This window comes from Streptopelia decaocto, assembly GCF_964273445.1.
Source record: "Streptopelia decaocto genome assembly, chromosome: 23".
NCBI lineage: Eukaryota > Metazoa > Chordata > Aves > Columbiformes > Columbidae > Streptopelia > Streptopelia decaocto.
In genome coordinates this window covers 5,412,074-5,425,552 of record NC_138678.1, presented here as the reverse complement: position 1 = coordinate 5,425,552, position 13,479 = coordinate 5,412,074, and the positions used below count along the sequence as shown (strand labels likewise).

The 13,479-nt window shown below is 55.3% G+C and overlaps 1 protein-coding gene across 2 annotated transcripts in view; it reads left to right on the top strand.

The window, feature by feature from the left end:
- PTPRU (protein tyrosine phosphatase receptor type U) overlaps nt 1-8,855 on the top strand; it is a 48,775-nt gene extending 39,920 nt beyond the window's left edge. For both annotated transcript variants that reach the window (XM_082071722.1, XM_082071721.1), the window contains 5 exons: nt 1,220-1,360; nt 2,958-3,083; nt 3,530-3,687; nt 4,256-4,391; nt 5,854-8,855. In XM_082071722.1, coding sequence (XP_081927848.1) covers nt 1,220-1,360; nt 2,958-3,083; nt 3,530-3,687; nt 4,256-4,391; nt 5,854-5,916 — 624 coding nt within the window. In that variant the 3' untranslated portion in view covers nt 5,917-8,855. The remainder of the gene's footprint in view (nt 1-1,219; nt 1,361-2,957; nt 3,084-3,529; nt 3,688-4,255; nt 4,392-5,853) is intronic.
- Nucleotides 8,856-13,479: the final 4,624 nt, after the last annotated feature.

Below are 13,479 nucleotides of genomic sequence, written 5' to 3'. Positions count from 1 at the left end.
GGCTGCAGCACCCATCAGCAGCTTCATTTTCAGCTTGCTTAGTGTTTGCATATATATTTTATCTTTATACCTCACTGATCCTCCCCTAATCTCTGCTACAGGGTCAGAGAATACACATTTTTTTAATAGACAGAAAAAGCTCTTTGGATGAAATTCTCGCTGAAGGGATAAAACCCATTTCCCTCCTTGGGGGGGACAGGACAAAGGTCTCATTTTCTGTAAGTGCTGAAGCGGTTTGCTCGGTCGGTCTGTCGCCGGTCAGGTCAGGTTATGTGTGCTGCCGTCACCGGTGCGGCCGAGCTCTGCTCCGTGCCGGCTGCCGCCATGGACGCCGGAGCCGAGGGATTTCGGGGGCCAGGACAGGGCTGGTCGGCCCTGGTGACGTCCCCCTCACCCGCTGGTCTCCTCGTCCTCCCGGGGAGCGGAAGGCGGGGGTGGGGGAAGGGTTTGGTAAGGCCTGACCAAGGAGGTTTTGCAGCGTTTCCACGAGGTTCCGCGGCAGCCGCAGGACTCCCCGTTGGTGCCAGTTCACGGGCACAGAACACGGTCTGTTTCGTTCCTGTGTCTCCAGAGACTCGAGCTAAAGTTGTTAATTTAGAAGTGGATTGATGCAGTACTGAGCTGGCTGTGGGCTCCAGGTCCCTTGGCAAAGCCAGCGCCGGGACGACCGAGGGGACAAATCTAATTTGAAGCACAAACGAGAATTACAGTGATTTTTTTTTTCCCTCCTTCCTTCTTGCAGTCCTAGGGGTCTTTCATTTGGGGGTTTCCTCTCCTTTCTCCAAAAACCCCTTGAGCCCAGGTGAATGGTCACCTCTGTGCTGCTCTCGCTGCCCGGCGCTGTCGGGGCGATGCTGCGGGTGATGCTGAGGGTGATGGTTTCATTCGGGGCCAGGGGGCAGAGTTGGAGCCACTGGGCAGCCACAGCCTCCGCTTGTTTTTGGTTCGAAGGTGACATCTTTTGCCTCATTATTGGTGCATAATACCCTTTTCTGTGAGAGCAGGAAGCTGGTGCTTTCATCCTGACCAAGGACAGGTCACAGCATCTCCCAGCACCGGGGCGGGGGGACCGAGGCTGTGCGGGCGGCCAGCTCTGCTCCAGCAGGGCAGGCGGCTTTGGTGCCTCTCTCCTCTGGCTGCACTGATGTTTTTGGGATGTGACCAGCGGCTTCAGCAGCTCTGCCGTGTCCGTACTGGTGCTCATCTTCCCCCTCCGCAGAGCTACACCAGGAGCGCTGCCTTCATCGTCACGCTGCACCCGCTGCAGAACACCACCACCGACTTCTGGCGGCTGGTCTACGACTACGGCTGCACCTCCATCGTCATGCTCAACCAGCTCAACCAGTCCAACTCCGCCTGGGTGAGTGCTGCCCCGGGGTGGCCCTGCCCTGCCCTGTCCCCACCAAAGACGGGACAGCAAACCAGCCTGGCTTCATGGCGCTGGCGTTGCGTTGGCGTTGCCTTACTGTACCATCGTCTTTCTGGGTGCCCCAGGGAGATAAAGATTGTTGTTATAAAGAATTGATTTTTATTCTCCTATTACGAAGGGGAAACTGAGGCACGGGGTATGTCCCACTTTGCTCTTCCAAGGGCACTGGTGGCTTGTGAGCACTGCTTTATAAACCAGCCTGTGCAGAGCGGTGGTCCCGGGGGTTTTACAGTGTGATGGGGGGGCAGATCTGCCAGACTGGAGGGGACGTGTCCCCCGTCACCCCGGGGAGAGGGGACGGCAGGCGGGGACCGCGGGGCCGTGCCGGCCCTGCCTCGCCGTGCGCTCTGCTGCTCCGCGCCCGGGGCGCCCGCACCCTCCCGCCACCGCTCCGGAGGATGTGGAAGTCGGCTTACAGGTCTGTGATGTTAATTCAATGAGGAAACTTACTGGTTTTTAACATAAAATTAGCATTATAGACTCTTAATGGCTGTCTGGAGAAGACTTCATTAGCTGCGTTATTTTGTGAGTTGAGCTCAGATAGTTGATGTAAATGACCCAAAACCGCAGTTGCACCATTCGTCACAAGGATGCAGATGGATGCAGCACTGGTGCCGACTGCTGTGTAAATACGCTGGTGTTTATTTCTATATATATAAATGTTGGACACCACAGCGCTATGGAGCGCGCCCACGTGTTTCTCTGTGCTGAGCGGGTGCCACGTGCTCCAAAGGCGCTTTGCTGTCCCCCGGCACCGTCCAGCGGGGACCCTGCCATCTCTCTTCGTTATTCAGCTCTGCCTCTCTCCGGACGTCTGGTCTTCAGGGGGTGTGCATTACAGTAGTTAGCTGGAGCTTAAATGTTTACCAGTTTAGGACCAACAGGTAATAAATCAACCTTTACAGCAGGCAGCTCGGAAAGGTGACTTAGAGGGTATATCCCTCGCTTGAACTATGTCTTGCCGAAGGAAGTTTTAATATCCAAATTATAGCTCTGAGTCTAGAAGGCTTAGAGATCCAGGAGATTTATAGCCCCTATTAATAACCAATTATTTCTCAAACACGTTTGCCATGCAGTTATGCCCAGGCCGTTAGATGGCCTGAAATGCTAAATGCCCTGTTAAAGTGTGGTGACAAACATCATATATTTTGTGTCGATGCTGGTTTCCCAGCCGTCGCAGTGAGAAAACAATCGGATCTGTGACCTTTGGGCTGAGCCATCCATCAGTGCTGGATGCGAACCGGGGACAGGAGTGCTCCCCAGCCCTCTCCTGCGCTGCCGGCTGGAGACACAGGGCTGCTGGCCATGGGGACACAGGGAATGTGTCCCCCATTGCTGCGGCCACTGCTGAGGGGCTGGAGCACAAGTGTGATGGGAGCGGCTTCTCATTTTGGGGCCACCCCCTGTGCCAGCGGCTGCTCTCGTTGTCCGGTGCCATCCCCTCCATTCCCCTCAACGCTGGCGCGTGGTCCCCCTGCCCGCGTCGCGGCGCCTGTCCCGGCGCGCTGAGCCGCTCTTGTCTCCGCAGCCCTGTTTGCAGTACTGGCCCGAGCCGGGGCTCCAGCAGTACGGCCCCATGGAGGTGGAGTACGTTTCTGGAGCGGCGGATGAAGACATCGTGTCCCGTCTCTTCCGAGTCCAGAACGTCACACGGGTGAGGGTCTGGCTCCGTGGCAGTGAAGGGTGCTCGGGGGGGCTTCACACATCTGTGTGTGCCCAGTTGCTCCCCAGGCCTGGCCTCATGTAGCTTTGGGGATGTAATCTGCCTCCTGGAGCCCGTTAACCGGCTTAGGTCTCAAACTAACTGGATTACCAGGGTATTAAGGTGTCCTTCCACTGCTCCATGGGTGCCACCTTCTCATCAGCCTCCTGATTTACAGCAGACACAACAAAACTCATCCCCCGGGGTGGGATGGAGTGGTGGGACCGGTGGGACAGTATTTGTTATGGAGGAGAGAGCCAAACCATCCATCTTAAAGCATCAGGAAAGGGGTTTCCTTTCTTGCTCTACTATCAATGCGTGGCAAACCCCTCTTGCCCTCCATCAAACCTCCGATGGAGGCAAACGAGGGCAGCCCATGATGAGATTTGCCTTTCTAGTTACAGGAGGGGCACCTGATGGTCCGGCATTTCCAGTACCTGCGGTGGTCGCCGTATCGAGACACCCCAGACTCCAAGAAATCCTTCCTGCACCTCCTGGCCCAAGTGGAGAGGTGGCAGAAGGAGAGCGGCGATGGCAGGACGGTGGTGCACTGCCTGTGAGTGTCCGCTGGAGACGGGGGGCCTGCCGTGGGGGAGATGCCACCGGCTTGGACTTTACCGTCCTGCCTGGAAATCCTCTAAAAAGTCCTCACTGGGGTGACTTTGTGCCCAGATTGTTCCGTCTCTCCCACAACATGAGTTACCTTGTGGTCACCAAACCAAACCTGTTCTGACAGGACAAGGGGTGATGGTTTTAAACTAAAGGAGGGAGATTCAGGCTGGACATGGGGAAGGAATTGTGGCCCTGAGGGTGGTGAGAGCCTGGCCCAGGTACCCAGAGAGGGGGTGGATGAACCATCCCTGAGACACCCCAGGCCAGGCTGGACGGGGCTCTGAGCACCCTGAGCTGGGGAAGATGTCCCTGTCATGGCAGGGGGGACTGGGGGGCTGGGGAGGTCCCCTCAACTCAAACCATCCTGAGATTCTATAAGCTCTGTGCTGGGTAAGTCATGGGATGGTTCCTTCAGCCAGCGCTACCCAACAGAATGGAGAAGGGGGGAACTAGAGGAGCAGGAAGATGCTGCAATGCCATCTTTTCACCACCAACACTGTGTTTCCCACCAGGAACGGAGGTGGCCGGAGCGGCACCTTCTGTGCCTCCACCATGATCCTGGAGATGCTCAAGTGTCACAACATGGCAGATGTTTTCTATGCTGCAAAGACCCTCCGCAACTACAAGCCAAATATGGTGGAGACCTTGGTAAGGACCAGACACCACTGATCGCCCGCATCCCCCGGCAGGGAGGAGATGTGCTCGGGGTTGCTCGCCTCCCAAAAATCTCCTTTCCCATCCCAAATCCTGATGCTGACAGGCGCCCTCAGGCAGAGCGTGTCCTGGGCAGGCAGGGAGGCAGGGGCAGCTCTTGGAAGGGGCCTCGGGCTTCCCTTCGTTCCGCGGGGCCGACGTGTCCTTGGCACTGGGCTTGTCGGAAACCGTTCTCAGGAGTAATAAGGCAGGTTCGCATTAATTCAGAGGATGTAATTGCAGCTCTTTGGAGGGCTCGCGGTGCCGGGAGCAGCTCCGAGGTGGAATCAGACTAATTCCTGTTGGAAATATGAAAGGGAACTGCGTTTGGAGTGAAATTAATTGGCGGACATGCTGCTCGGGGCAGCGATGGAGCCGCGTTCCGTGGCGGGGAGGATGGAGGTGGAAGGGGCTGTGGCCTGTTTCAGGTGCTCGGTAACAGGACGGGATGGAGCAGGCGAGTGTCTGTGCCTGTGCTGGAGGATCCAGGTGCCTCGTGGTGTTTTAAAGGCAACTCAGCCAGAAATGTTTACCTCATGTAGATTATAAAACCCCTGAGTTCGAAATGAACTGGTTTTGAGGAGGGGATGTGGTTTGCATTAGGAATTGAAGAGGAGGAGGTGAGGGAGGGGACAAGGAGCAGAGGAAAGCATGGAGGTAATGGGAAGATGATGTGACAAGCGTGAAGCCACCAGACCCATTGGCCTGAACTGCAAAGGTATTAAAAACAGGCAAGATTTCACATCAGGACAAGCGTCCTCCATCCTCAAATGAACCCGAACCATCTATTCTGGGAATCCCATCTACTGGAGTCACTGGGAGGCCGGATCCTCGGCCGGTGTGAAGAGCTGCGAGCAGCTGGCGTGTCACCTTTTCCTGCCGCCCGTGCTCCTTCCCCCTCAGTTTGCCTTGGGGTTTATTTTTGTGATGATAAATGGAAACAACCCATTTTCTTAATCCAGAAAGCATTGCATGCCTTTAATCTGAGCTGCGGCAGCTCCTCGCTCTGCAGCCCGGCTGCGCGCTCCCCCCGGGCCCCCTGCGCTGTCCCTCTCCCTCCCGCTGTCACACCTGGAGCGCTCCCACAATGGCCCAGCACTTGCAGCAGCATCGGAAACCTGATTTATTCGGGACTTTTCTCCCCAGTCTGGCTGGTTTGACTGGATGCTCGGAGGAGGAAGATCTCATGGGGTGGACACTGCCCAGGTCCAAGCTCCCCTGTAGTTTTCTGTGCTGAGTGTTGCATGAGGACAGGAGAGCACGAGAACAGGTCATGTGAAGCAGAGCAAGGATGGACAAGAAAACTCCTGCAAGCCCCATTTCACTGCTCTTTGCTCTAAAACCAGGAGCCAGGGAAACTTCATGCAGCTCCTGTAATTTACCTGGGATCATAACACTCTGTTCTCTCTCCGAACAGGAGCAGTATCACTTCTGCTACGACATAGCGCTGGAATATCTGGAGTCCCTGGAGAGCAGATAGCACCGGGCAGGGCTCGCGCAGGGACGGCCCGTCCGCGCGTTCCGCGCTCCGACCTCGCGCTTGTCTGAAGGTGAGGAGTGGAAACGGCAAAGGCCCCAGCGAGAACACCCGGCAGATCCAGAAAAACAAAAGAATGTGGGGATGTATTGTCATCCTCCGCTCTCCATCTTTCCTTCCCGCCCCGAGCGCATCTTCGGGTCGGATGCTGCGACTCGTCCCGTCCCCGCGTCGCTCTGGGTCGCGGTTGCGGGGCCGGGGTGCGCAGGATGCGGCGCTGCCCGCGCCCCTGGAGCACCTGGAGACCAGGCTGGGAGGAGGAGGAGGAGGAGGGCAGAGGAGCCGAGGCCGTTTCCCAGCAGGGAAGGGTGGATTTGGAGAAGAGACGCTGGATTTTCAGTTGTGCGTGGAGCTGATGCTGCTTTTTCAAGGAGCCCAGCGGGCTGCTGGGCGGTTTTCCCGTGGAGGGGACACGCTCCGAGCCGGAGCGAAGACCAGGAGAGGAGCTCTTGAGTTTCTGCCCGTTCGCACCATGATCTTTGCTTCTTTCGTTCTGCGAGTTGTGACCCTCTGTGTATCCAGCCCATGACAGAGCGGGGACGGGGGACGTGGGACGTGGAGGGTGTGCCGTCGCTCTGCAGGGACCGACCCAGCGCGCTCCTGGCACCCGTGCAGAGCTTCTCAAGCGCCGGTTCCCCTGCGTCTCTGCACCATCTCTTCCATCTGTAGCAATTAATTCCTCCTGGGCTGGTTCGAAGGCACCAGCCCACGGATCCGTTTTAACCACGCCTGTGTGAACCTGCACGAGACACCTGCAGTGCCCAGAAACACGATCCCCACCACTCGGGTCCATCCCTGCGCCTCCCGGATGCCGCCCCGGGCGGCTGCTGCTCCGGTTCTGCTGGCGCTGGCGACACGGGACGGTGGGTTTGGCGCTGGCCTGTGCCCTGGGCCAGGCACAGGGATGTCCCCCCGCCACCACCCGAGGACAAGCGCATGGGGCCAGTGATTAATACCTGATACTTTTTTGGCTGCGTCTTGCTGCAGGTGGGTGTGAGATGTCACTTTTTCCATCTGAAATTGTGATAATTACAGGTTTTTCTGCTTCCAAGGGAGAGGCTGTTTTGTAATCAAGCTGTGGTCAGGGTTTTCTCTCCTGCAAATGGTCTCAAGCAGGTGCAACAAGAGGGATGCAGGTCTGCATTCTGCCCCCGAGACTCAAGGAACCGAGGGGATGTTACTTCTGTCGGTTTTGCTTCACAGTCATTTTTTGGAGGATGGAGCAGGACAGATGAGAAACTGTCCTCTGTACTCTGGAGGTTGCATGTTGGTCACCCCATCACTCATCATCCCACATCCCTCCTGTCCTTCGTTTCTCGCCACCTCTCGTCCTCTTCCATCCTCACCCCACATCAGCCCTTCAGCCCCATCTCCCCAGGGCAGGGGCGGCTTCCCCGGCGGTGAATTCAGATCCACCCGCGGCTCCAGGCTCTGGAAGGTGCCGTCTGGCCGGACTCGTCTGCAGCACAAAGGCCACAGAGCTGGAATGGCTGAGCAAAGCCAGGAGCTGTTTCCATCCACCTTCCAGGGGAGGAGGACAAAACAAGATCAATCTCTGCCCTTCTCCACCTCGGAGGATGTTCAACCCGCTGCCTTGCAAACACCCGGGTGGTGAGGAGGATTTCGGCAGCACCGTAGGGTTTTGCCCAGACACTTGACTTTTCTGTGTCCTCACCAAATAATTCACACAGCCTGACAATACCTTGGTCTAAGGGCTATACAACATGATTCCCCTTCCTTTCCACCCCCCCAGTCTCACTCTGCCATGTGCCCATGCTGGCTTGTGACTAAATAGTCCTTTTACCCCACCAGAGCCTGCAAAATGGTCCAGTTACACCAGTACCTGGTGACACCAGTACTCGCATCATATCGGAATAAATTAGTGCCATTGTCCCCATCCCCATCTGTCTGTATGTGTGTCCATGCTGTCCTAGGGCGCTGCAGGGAAGGTGCTGCGTGGTGGGTGCAGAAATCGTTTGGTTTTGTATGAAAACAGCTGGGCTGAACCGCTGGAATTCCCAGGGATGGGATGTTGCTCCAGTGGTTCTGCGGCTTCATCCCAGCCCTGGAGCCTAGACCAGCTGCATCCTCCCCCCAGCGCATCCCCCAGCGCATCCCCCAGCGCATCCCCCAGCGCATCCCCCAGCGCATCCCGCAGCGCATCCCGCATCCCCCAGCACATCCCGCATCCCGCAGCGCATCCCGCAGCGCATCCCACAGCGCATCGTGGGGAAAGTGCTGCCAGAAAGGTAAAAAAAGGAAAACTGAAACCCCATTTAGTCCTAATGAGACAACAGAGACTGGAGGAGCTGTATATATGTTTGAAAAGTGAGATTTTTTTTTTATATATATATGTATCTCCTTGCTGGGTGTCTCGGAGTTTTTAGGGCATCATTTGGAAGGGCAGACTTTGAAATCAAAGTGCTATAAAAACCACTTGATCTCCAGCACCTACTGAGATGCTCATACGACATGAGGCAAGGACATCCTGTACATAGAAATATATATATAGAAATATATATATATAAAAATATAAATACTGTTCTTAAGATGGATGATGTTTAATGGTATTACAGCTTGGAGTGGTGCTTTTTTTTTTCTTTTTAATAAAAACAAAACCACAACAAAAAAAAAAAAGGAAAAAAGAATTAAAACCTGAGAAAAAGACCAACTTGGAGCAGTTTTGTCTGCGTGCAGAAGCGGCCCCGGGAGCCGGCAGCACCGAGTGCCGCTGCCCCAGGGGCTGGAGCAGCGGGGCCGAGGGGCCGCGGCTGCGCTGGGTTGTGCCACGCACGCCCGGCTGTTGTTAACTGGTTTATTATGATGATTTTTGCCTTTCCTTTGAAGAAAAATCAGTTGCATAAATAAATGTTCCAAATTTGTGATGGCCTCTGGATTTCTTGCGCTGGCTGTGGCCCGGGAGCTGTCCTGGGGAGCCCCGACACAGGTGCCACCAGGCAGCTGCAGAAAAGATGCAGAACAGACCTTTGTATCACCCGTATCTTGCTTTTCAAGGGTGTTTTTGGGAAGTACGTTTGCAGGGCCAAATTCCAAAACCTCCATGGCACCGAGGAGCCGCGTTCGCCCATCGCGCCGCCCAGATGGGGTTGCCCGTGCTCGCAGAGCTTTGCTGTGGGTTCATGGGGAGACCCTGGGTTGGACACGACCTGCCAACCAACCCGACACCACGAGTCCACATGGTGCTTCGGGGGGAAGTTTTCCACTGCTGGAAAAGCTCTTACGGGGAAGAAGAAACCAATGCTGTCGGTGCATTTCCCAGCTGGAAAGTGAAATCCTATTGTAAGCAAAGCCTTCAGAAGAAAGCTCCTGCATTGTCTTCGGTGATTTATTTATTACACAGCAGCCTTCAGTTAAATGTGTTGTGATATTAAACACTTCCAGTAACACTTGAGTCTTAATTTAATGGAGACCAATGGAGGGAAAAAAAAAATCTAATTGACTTGTCAGGACTGTTTCTCATCTTTAATTAAGGTTCGTGAAGGATGCGTTAATTACATTTTACCAATAAATAATAAAAAGGGGGATAATGCAAATGAAAATCAGGAACTGCACTGCGGGAGGGCTCTGGGCGCACATCGTGGGGGTCAGCCCTCGGCAGGGGTGTCCCTGGGGTGACCTCGGTGTCCCCAAGCGCCCTGTGCTGTCCTGGAGAGCGGGGTGGGGACATCGTCACTGCTCGGGGAGGGTCTCTGTGCTGGAGCGGCTTCCAGCACGGCTGTGTCCCCGCAGTGTCCCCACAGCGTCCCCCTGCTGTTCCTGTCCCCTCCCCCTGCTACCCGTGGTGGTGACTGTGCAAGAAAACCCCGACCCGGCGCACGCGGGCAGGAGCCTCAACGGGACCGTGATCTACATGCTGGTAGTGTCACCTCTGAATGCTCCATCAAAAGGCTCAATGAGAAGAATTTGTATTTCGAAATAAATATTTCCTCACGGTGTGCAAAATATCTAATCATGTATTTATCCTTAAGTACTTCCAAAAGTCAACATAATTATTCCAGTCCCATTAAGTTTAATTTGCAGTAAATTATGCATTTAGCTTTAAGTTGAGGTTGCTGGTTAGAGTCAAGATAAAGCTCTTGCTATTTATAAAGCAATATTTCAGGGCAGATAGAAAATACAAACGGTTGGACAAGAAAATCCTGCTCAGGAAGTTTGGAGAGAATTTCAAATAGGGAGGCTAACAAAAAAAATCTGTGAAGTGTCTGCACACAGATGTTCACGCACATTCGGTCAACCCACACGAGCTCCCCAGGAGCTCTCGGGGCCCCGGCTGCCAGAAGAATTTTCTAGAATGTTTTCTAGAATTTTCTAGATGTTTTTCTCAGGACGCATGTTTTGAAATACAAATTAATCATTTAACTTTCCTCTTGGTGTTGTGTCTTTGAGGTTTAGGGGACACGGAAGGTGTTCCCGCTGGAAGGGACAGAACAGCTCTTATCGGTGATTTGTCTGTGGTCTTGGATGCCCCTGCAGATTAACAGATAATTGATCATCCCCTCCCGGAGCAGCCCCAAACCCTTTGGGTCAATGGGAAACCTCCGACGGCCAACGACGGGTGCTCAGTCTGCCCTTCCACGGTAATGGAATGGTGCTGGAGTCGCACCTCTGAGTGCTGGAACCATGTCTCCGTGTGCTGGACCCACATCTCCACGTGCGGGACCCACATCTCCACGTGCTGGATCCTCTGCGCTTCAAGGTCAATGGCCAAGTGACATTTTTCCATCCGGTCCCAGGAGGTGATAAGCCCACGGGAGGACTTTCAGTCCCAAAGCAGCCACGTTGCCGCGGGTGTGGAAGCTCCCGACGCTCCGCCGGGTGCCAGCGCTGTTTTGTGAGAGCGTCGCCCCGGCACAGGACGGGCCGTGAACTTCGCTCCGCAGACCTGACCCCCCACAGCAGCGGGGGTCTGCAGGGCCGGCTTTGACCTTGACCGCGGGTCCCACAGTGTGGGCTGGTGGCGGCAGAGCAATCGTCCTCTAACGAAACGGCGTGCGAACACCTCGGGCTTTCACCATCCTTAAATGGATGGCGTTTAAAAACAAGGGGGAGTATGGAGCAGCTCGTCTCTCCTGCTCCGTGGCACATTTAACGCAGCTTGAAGAGGGACGGAGCTCACCCGAGAGCCGCGTCCTCGGCTCCCTCGGCCCGGCCCCGGCCCCAGGGCCGCGCTGCAGAGGGGCTGGGGGCAGCACAGACGAAAAGCTGCATCAAGGTCACGAAGCCGGTCAGTGAAACAGCCAGGACTTAGACACGGAGCATTTTAGGTGATTTTCAGACCCGGTCACTTGTGCAATGCCGAGGTACACGCTTACTATCGAATCATATTCCCCTTTTTAGTTTCTCTTTCCTGAGAGCTTTTGGAGACCATTAAGGGAAACAAGAGGTTTTTGCAAGGTTAAGAGACTCAGTGCCTAAAGTTACCATAAGGGTTTGCAGTAATTTACAGCTGGAGGCAGCGGGCACGCTGCGTGGGGGAAGGGAAATGCAATTTAAGAGAACAGAAATAAATAAGAAGCCGCAGCAGCTAACACTCTCTGATTTAATCCCCAGCCCACGAGAAAGATTTATTCTGTTATCTGACAGTTTGATCACTCCAGGAATCCCACAGGTCAACACATATCTGCTGTTATTATCTCTGGGCTCTTTCCACCAAGATGCAGAGGGAAGATTTGTTAAAGGAATTAAGCAACGAGGGGTCCTGAGTGTCATAGATGGGACCCCGGAGACCTTTGTCATGGAGATAACCCAAGTGATGCTTCTGCGCAGTGGCCCGTGGGCCGCTCTGTGCTGTGGGTGAGAGAGAAACCTCATGGGACGTGAGGAACAGTTGAACCTGAGTGTGAAACACTGGCCCAGGTTGCCCGGAGGGGTGGTGGGTGCCCAGTCCCTTCATGGAAGGGGAACCTCTCTGCTATGGGGCTGAGCCCACACGGAGGGTGCGGGTGGTGCCATTGGTGGGGTGCGCAGGCGGGTGGGCACGTTTTGCACACTCCTGTGCAAAGAGGCCCCCAGGAAACAAACATTCGGTCATGAGTGGTGGACAAGCCCAGAACACAGCATGGGGGGACCATGTGAGACTGGCATTAGGGACCCAAAGGAACCAGAAACTCTCTGGTAAGTCCATCAGAGCTGGGAGGAGCTGCCCAGCCTGGCAGGAGGCTGGAGGTTAATTAAGTAATTAACCCTCGTTAGCAAGGGCAGGCACACCCCAGGTGTTCCACAGGTCACAGCAATGAGGGAGGGCAAGAGGTCAGGGCCAGGGAAGGTTCATATACAGACCCCTGGGAAACAAGGAGCTTTTGGGTTGGTGGAAGCTGGTGCCTCCACCCCAAGGTGGGTTCAGAACTGCCCGGTGGGAGATGGGTGCAGGATGGGTCAGCATCAGGCTGGGAAAAGTGGCTCCTGAAGTGCAGAAGCACCAAGGGCTTATCTCCTGGGGTCAGCACAGCCCGGGTTTGCTGTGTTCCTGTCCCGGGTCAGTGTCTGAAAGGAGCTGGAGGTTCAAGGTGGTTTCTGGGAAGCTGCTGCGTTCGGAGTCGCCGTGGGAGGAGCTGGAGGGCCCCTCGGTGGGCAGAGCCCCGAGCGGCTGCGGGACACCAGCGCGGCCACGGCGCTCCTCGGGGACACCAGCGCGGCCACGGCGCTCCTCGGGGACACCAGCGCGGCCACGGCGCTCCTCGGGGCCGCGCAGCTCCGCTGCTCCACACGCTTCTTGTTTAGATGCCAAAACCAAAGGTGAGTGGGAAACATCCCTCTAAACCCATGAGAACGAGAAGCAGGTTGAAAGGCATCCAGAGGGACACCTGCAACGCGTTTCCACCCCCGTGGTCCTCCCTTCACCCTGCCCGGCCACGGGGGCCTCTCGTGCAACCTCGCGTTCCCTCCCCCACATCTCACCTGCTCCCTGGGACCTTCCAGGAAACTCGGTTTTCTCTGCAAAGTCACCATTTCTCAGTGCTTCCCCTCCTTTACCTCGCTGTCTAATAGTTTCCCACTGCAGAGTGTGTGTTTTGCTGTTGGAGCTGCCTGGGAATGGCACCAAAAAGCCACGGGAAGCTCTCCTACGCAATCGGGCACGTAGCCACGGAGGCATATGTGGAGGGAAACGCAGCCCATACCAATAAACAGCCAGAATGCAGATACACAAACAGACACAAATAAACAGCCTCACTCCCTCCAGTAAGCCTGAAACACATCCATGCAGGCAGAAGCAATACCAAACCTAGAGGGAGGCACTCAGACACGTAAAAATGCATGTGAACATATAGATTTTCCCCTTCCATGCAGCTATAGCAAGAGCAAATGTGAAGGTGGGGCATAAATGCATTAAAGAGCCACACATGTGCTGCCCTCCAGACAGACAATTTGGCAAAGCCCTCCCTCGGTTTCTCTGGCTGAAATGGAACATATTGCTGAGATCCAGAAGCCGAAGCTGTTGGCGAGCCCGTCCTTGCCCAGTCTCGCGGCTCCATGCAGGGAAGGGCT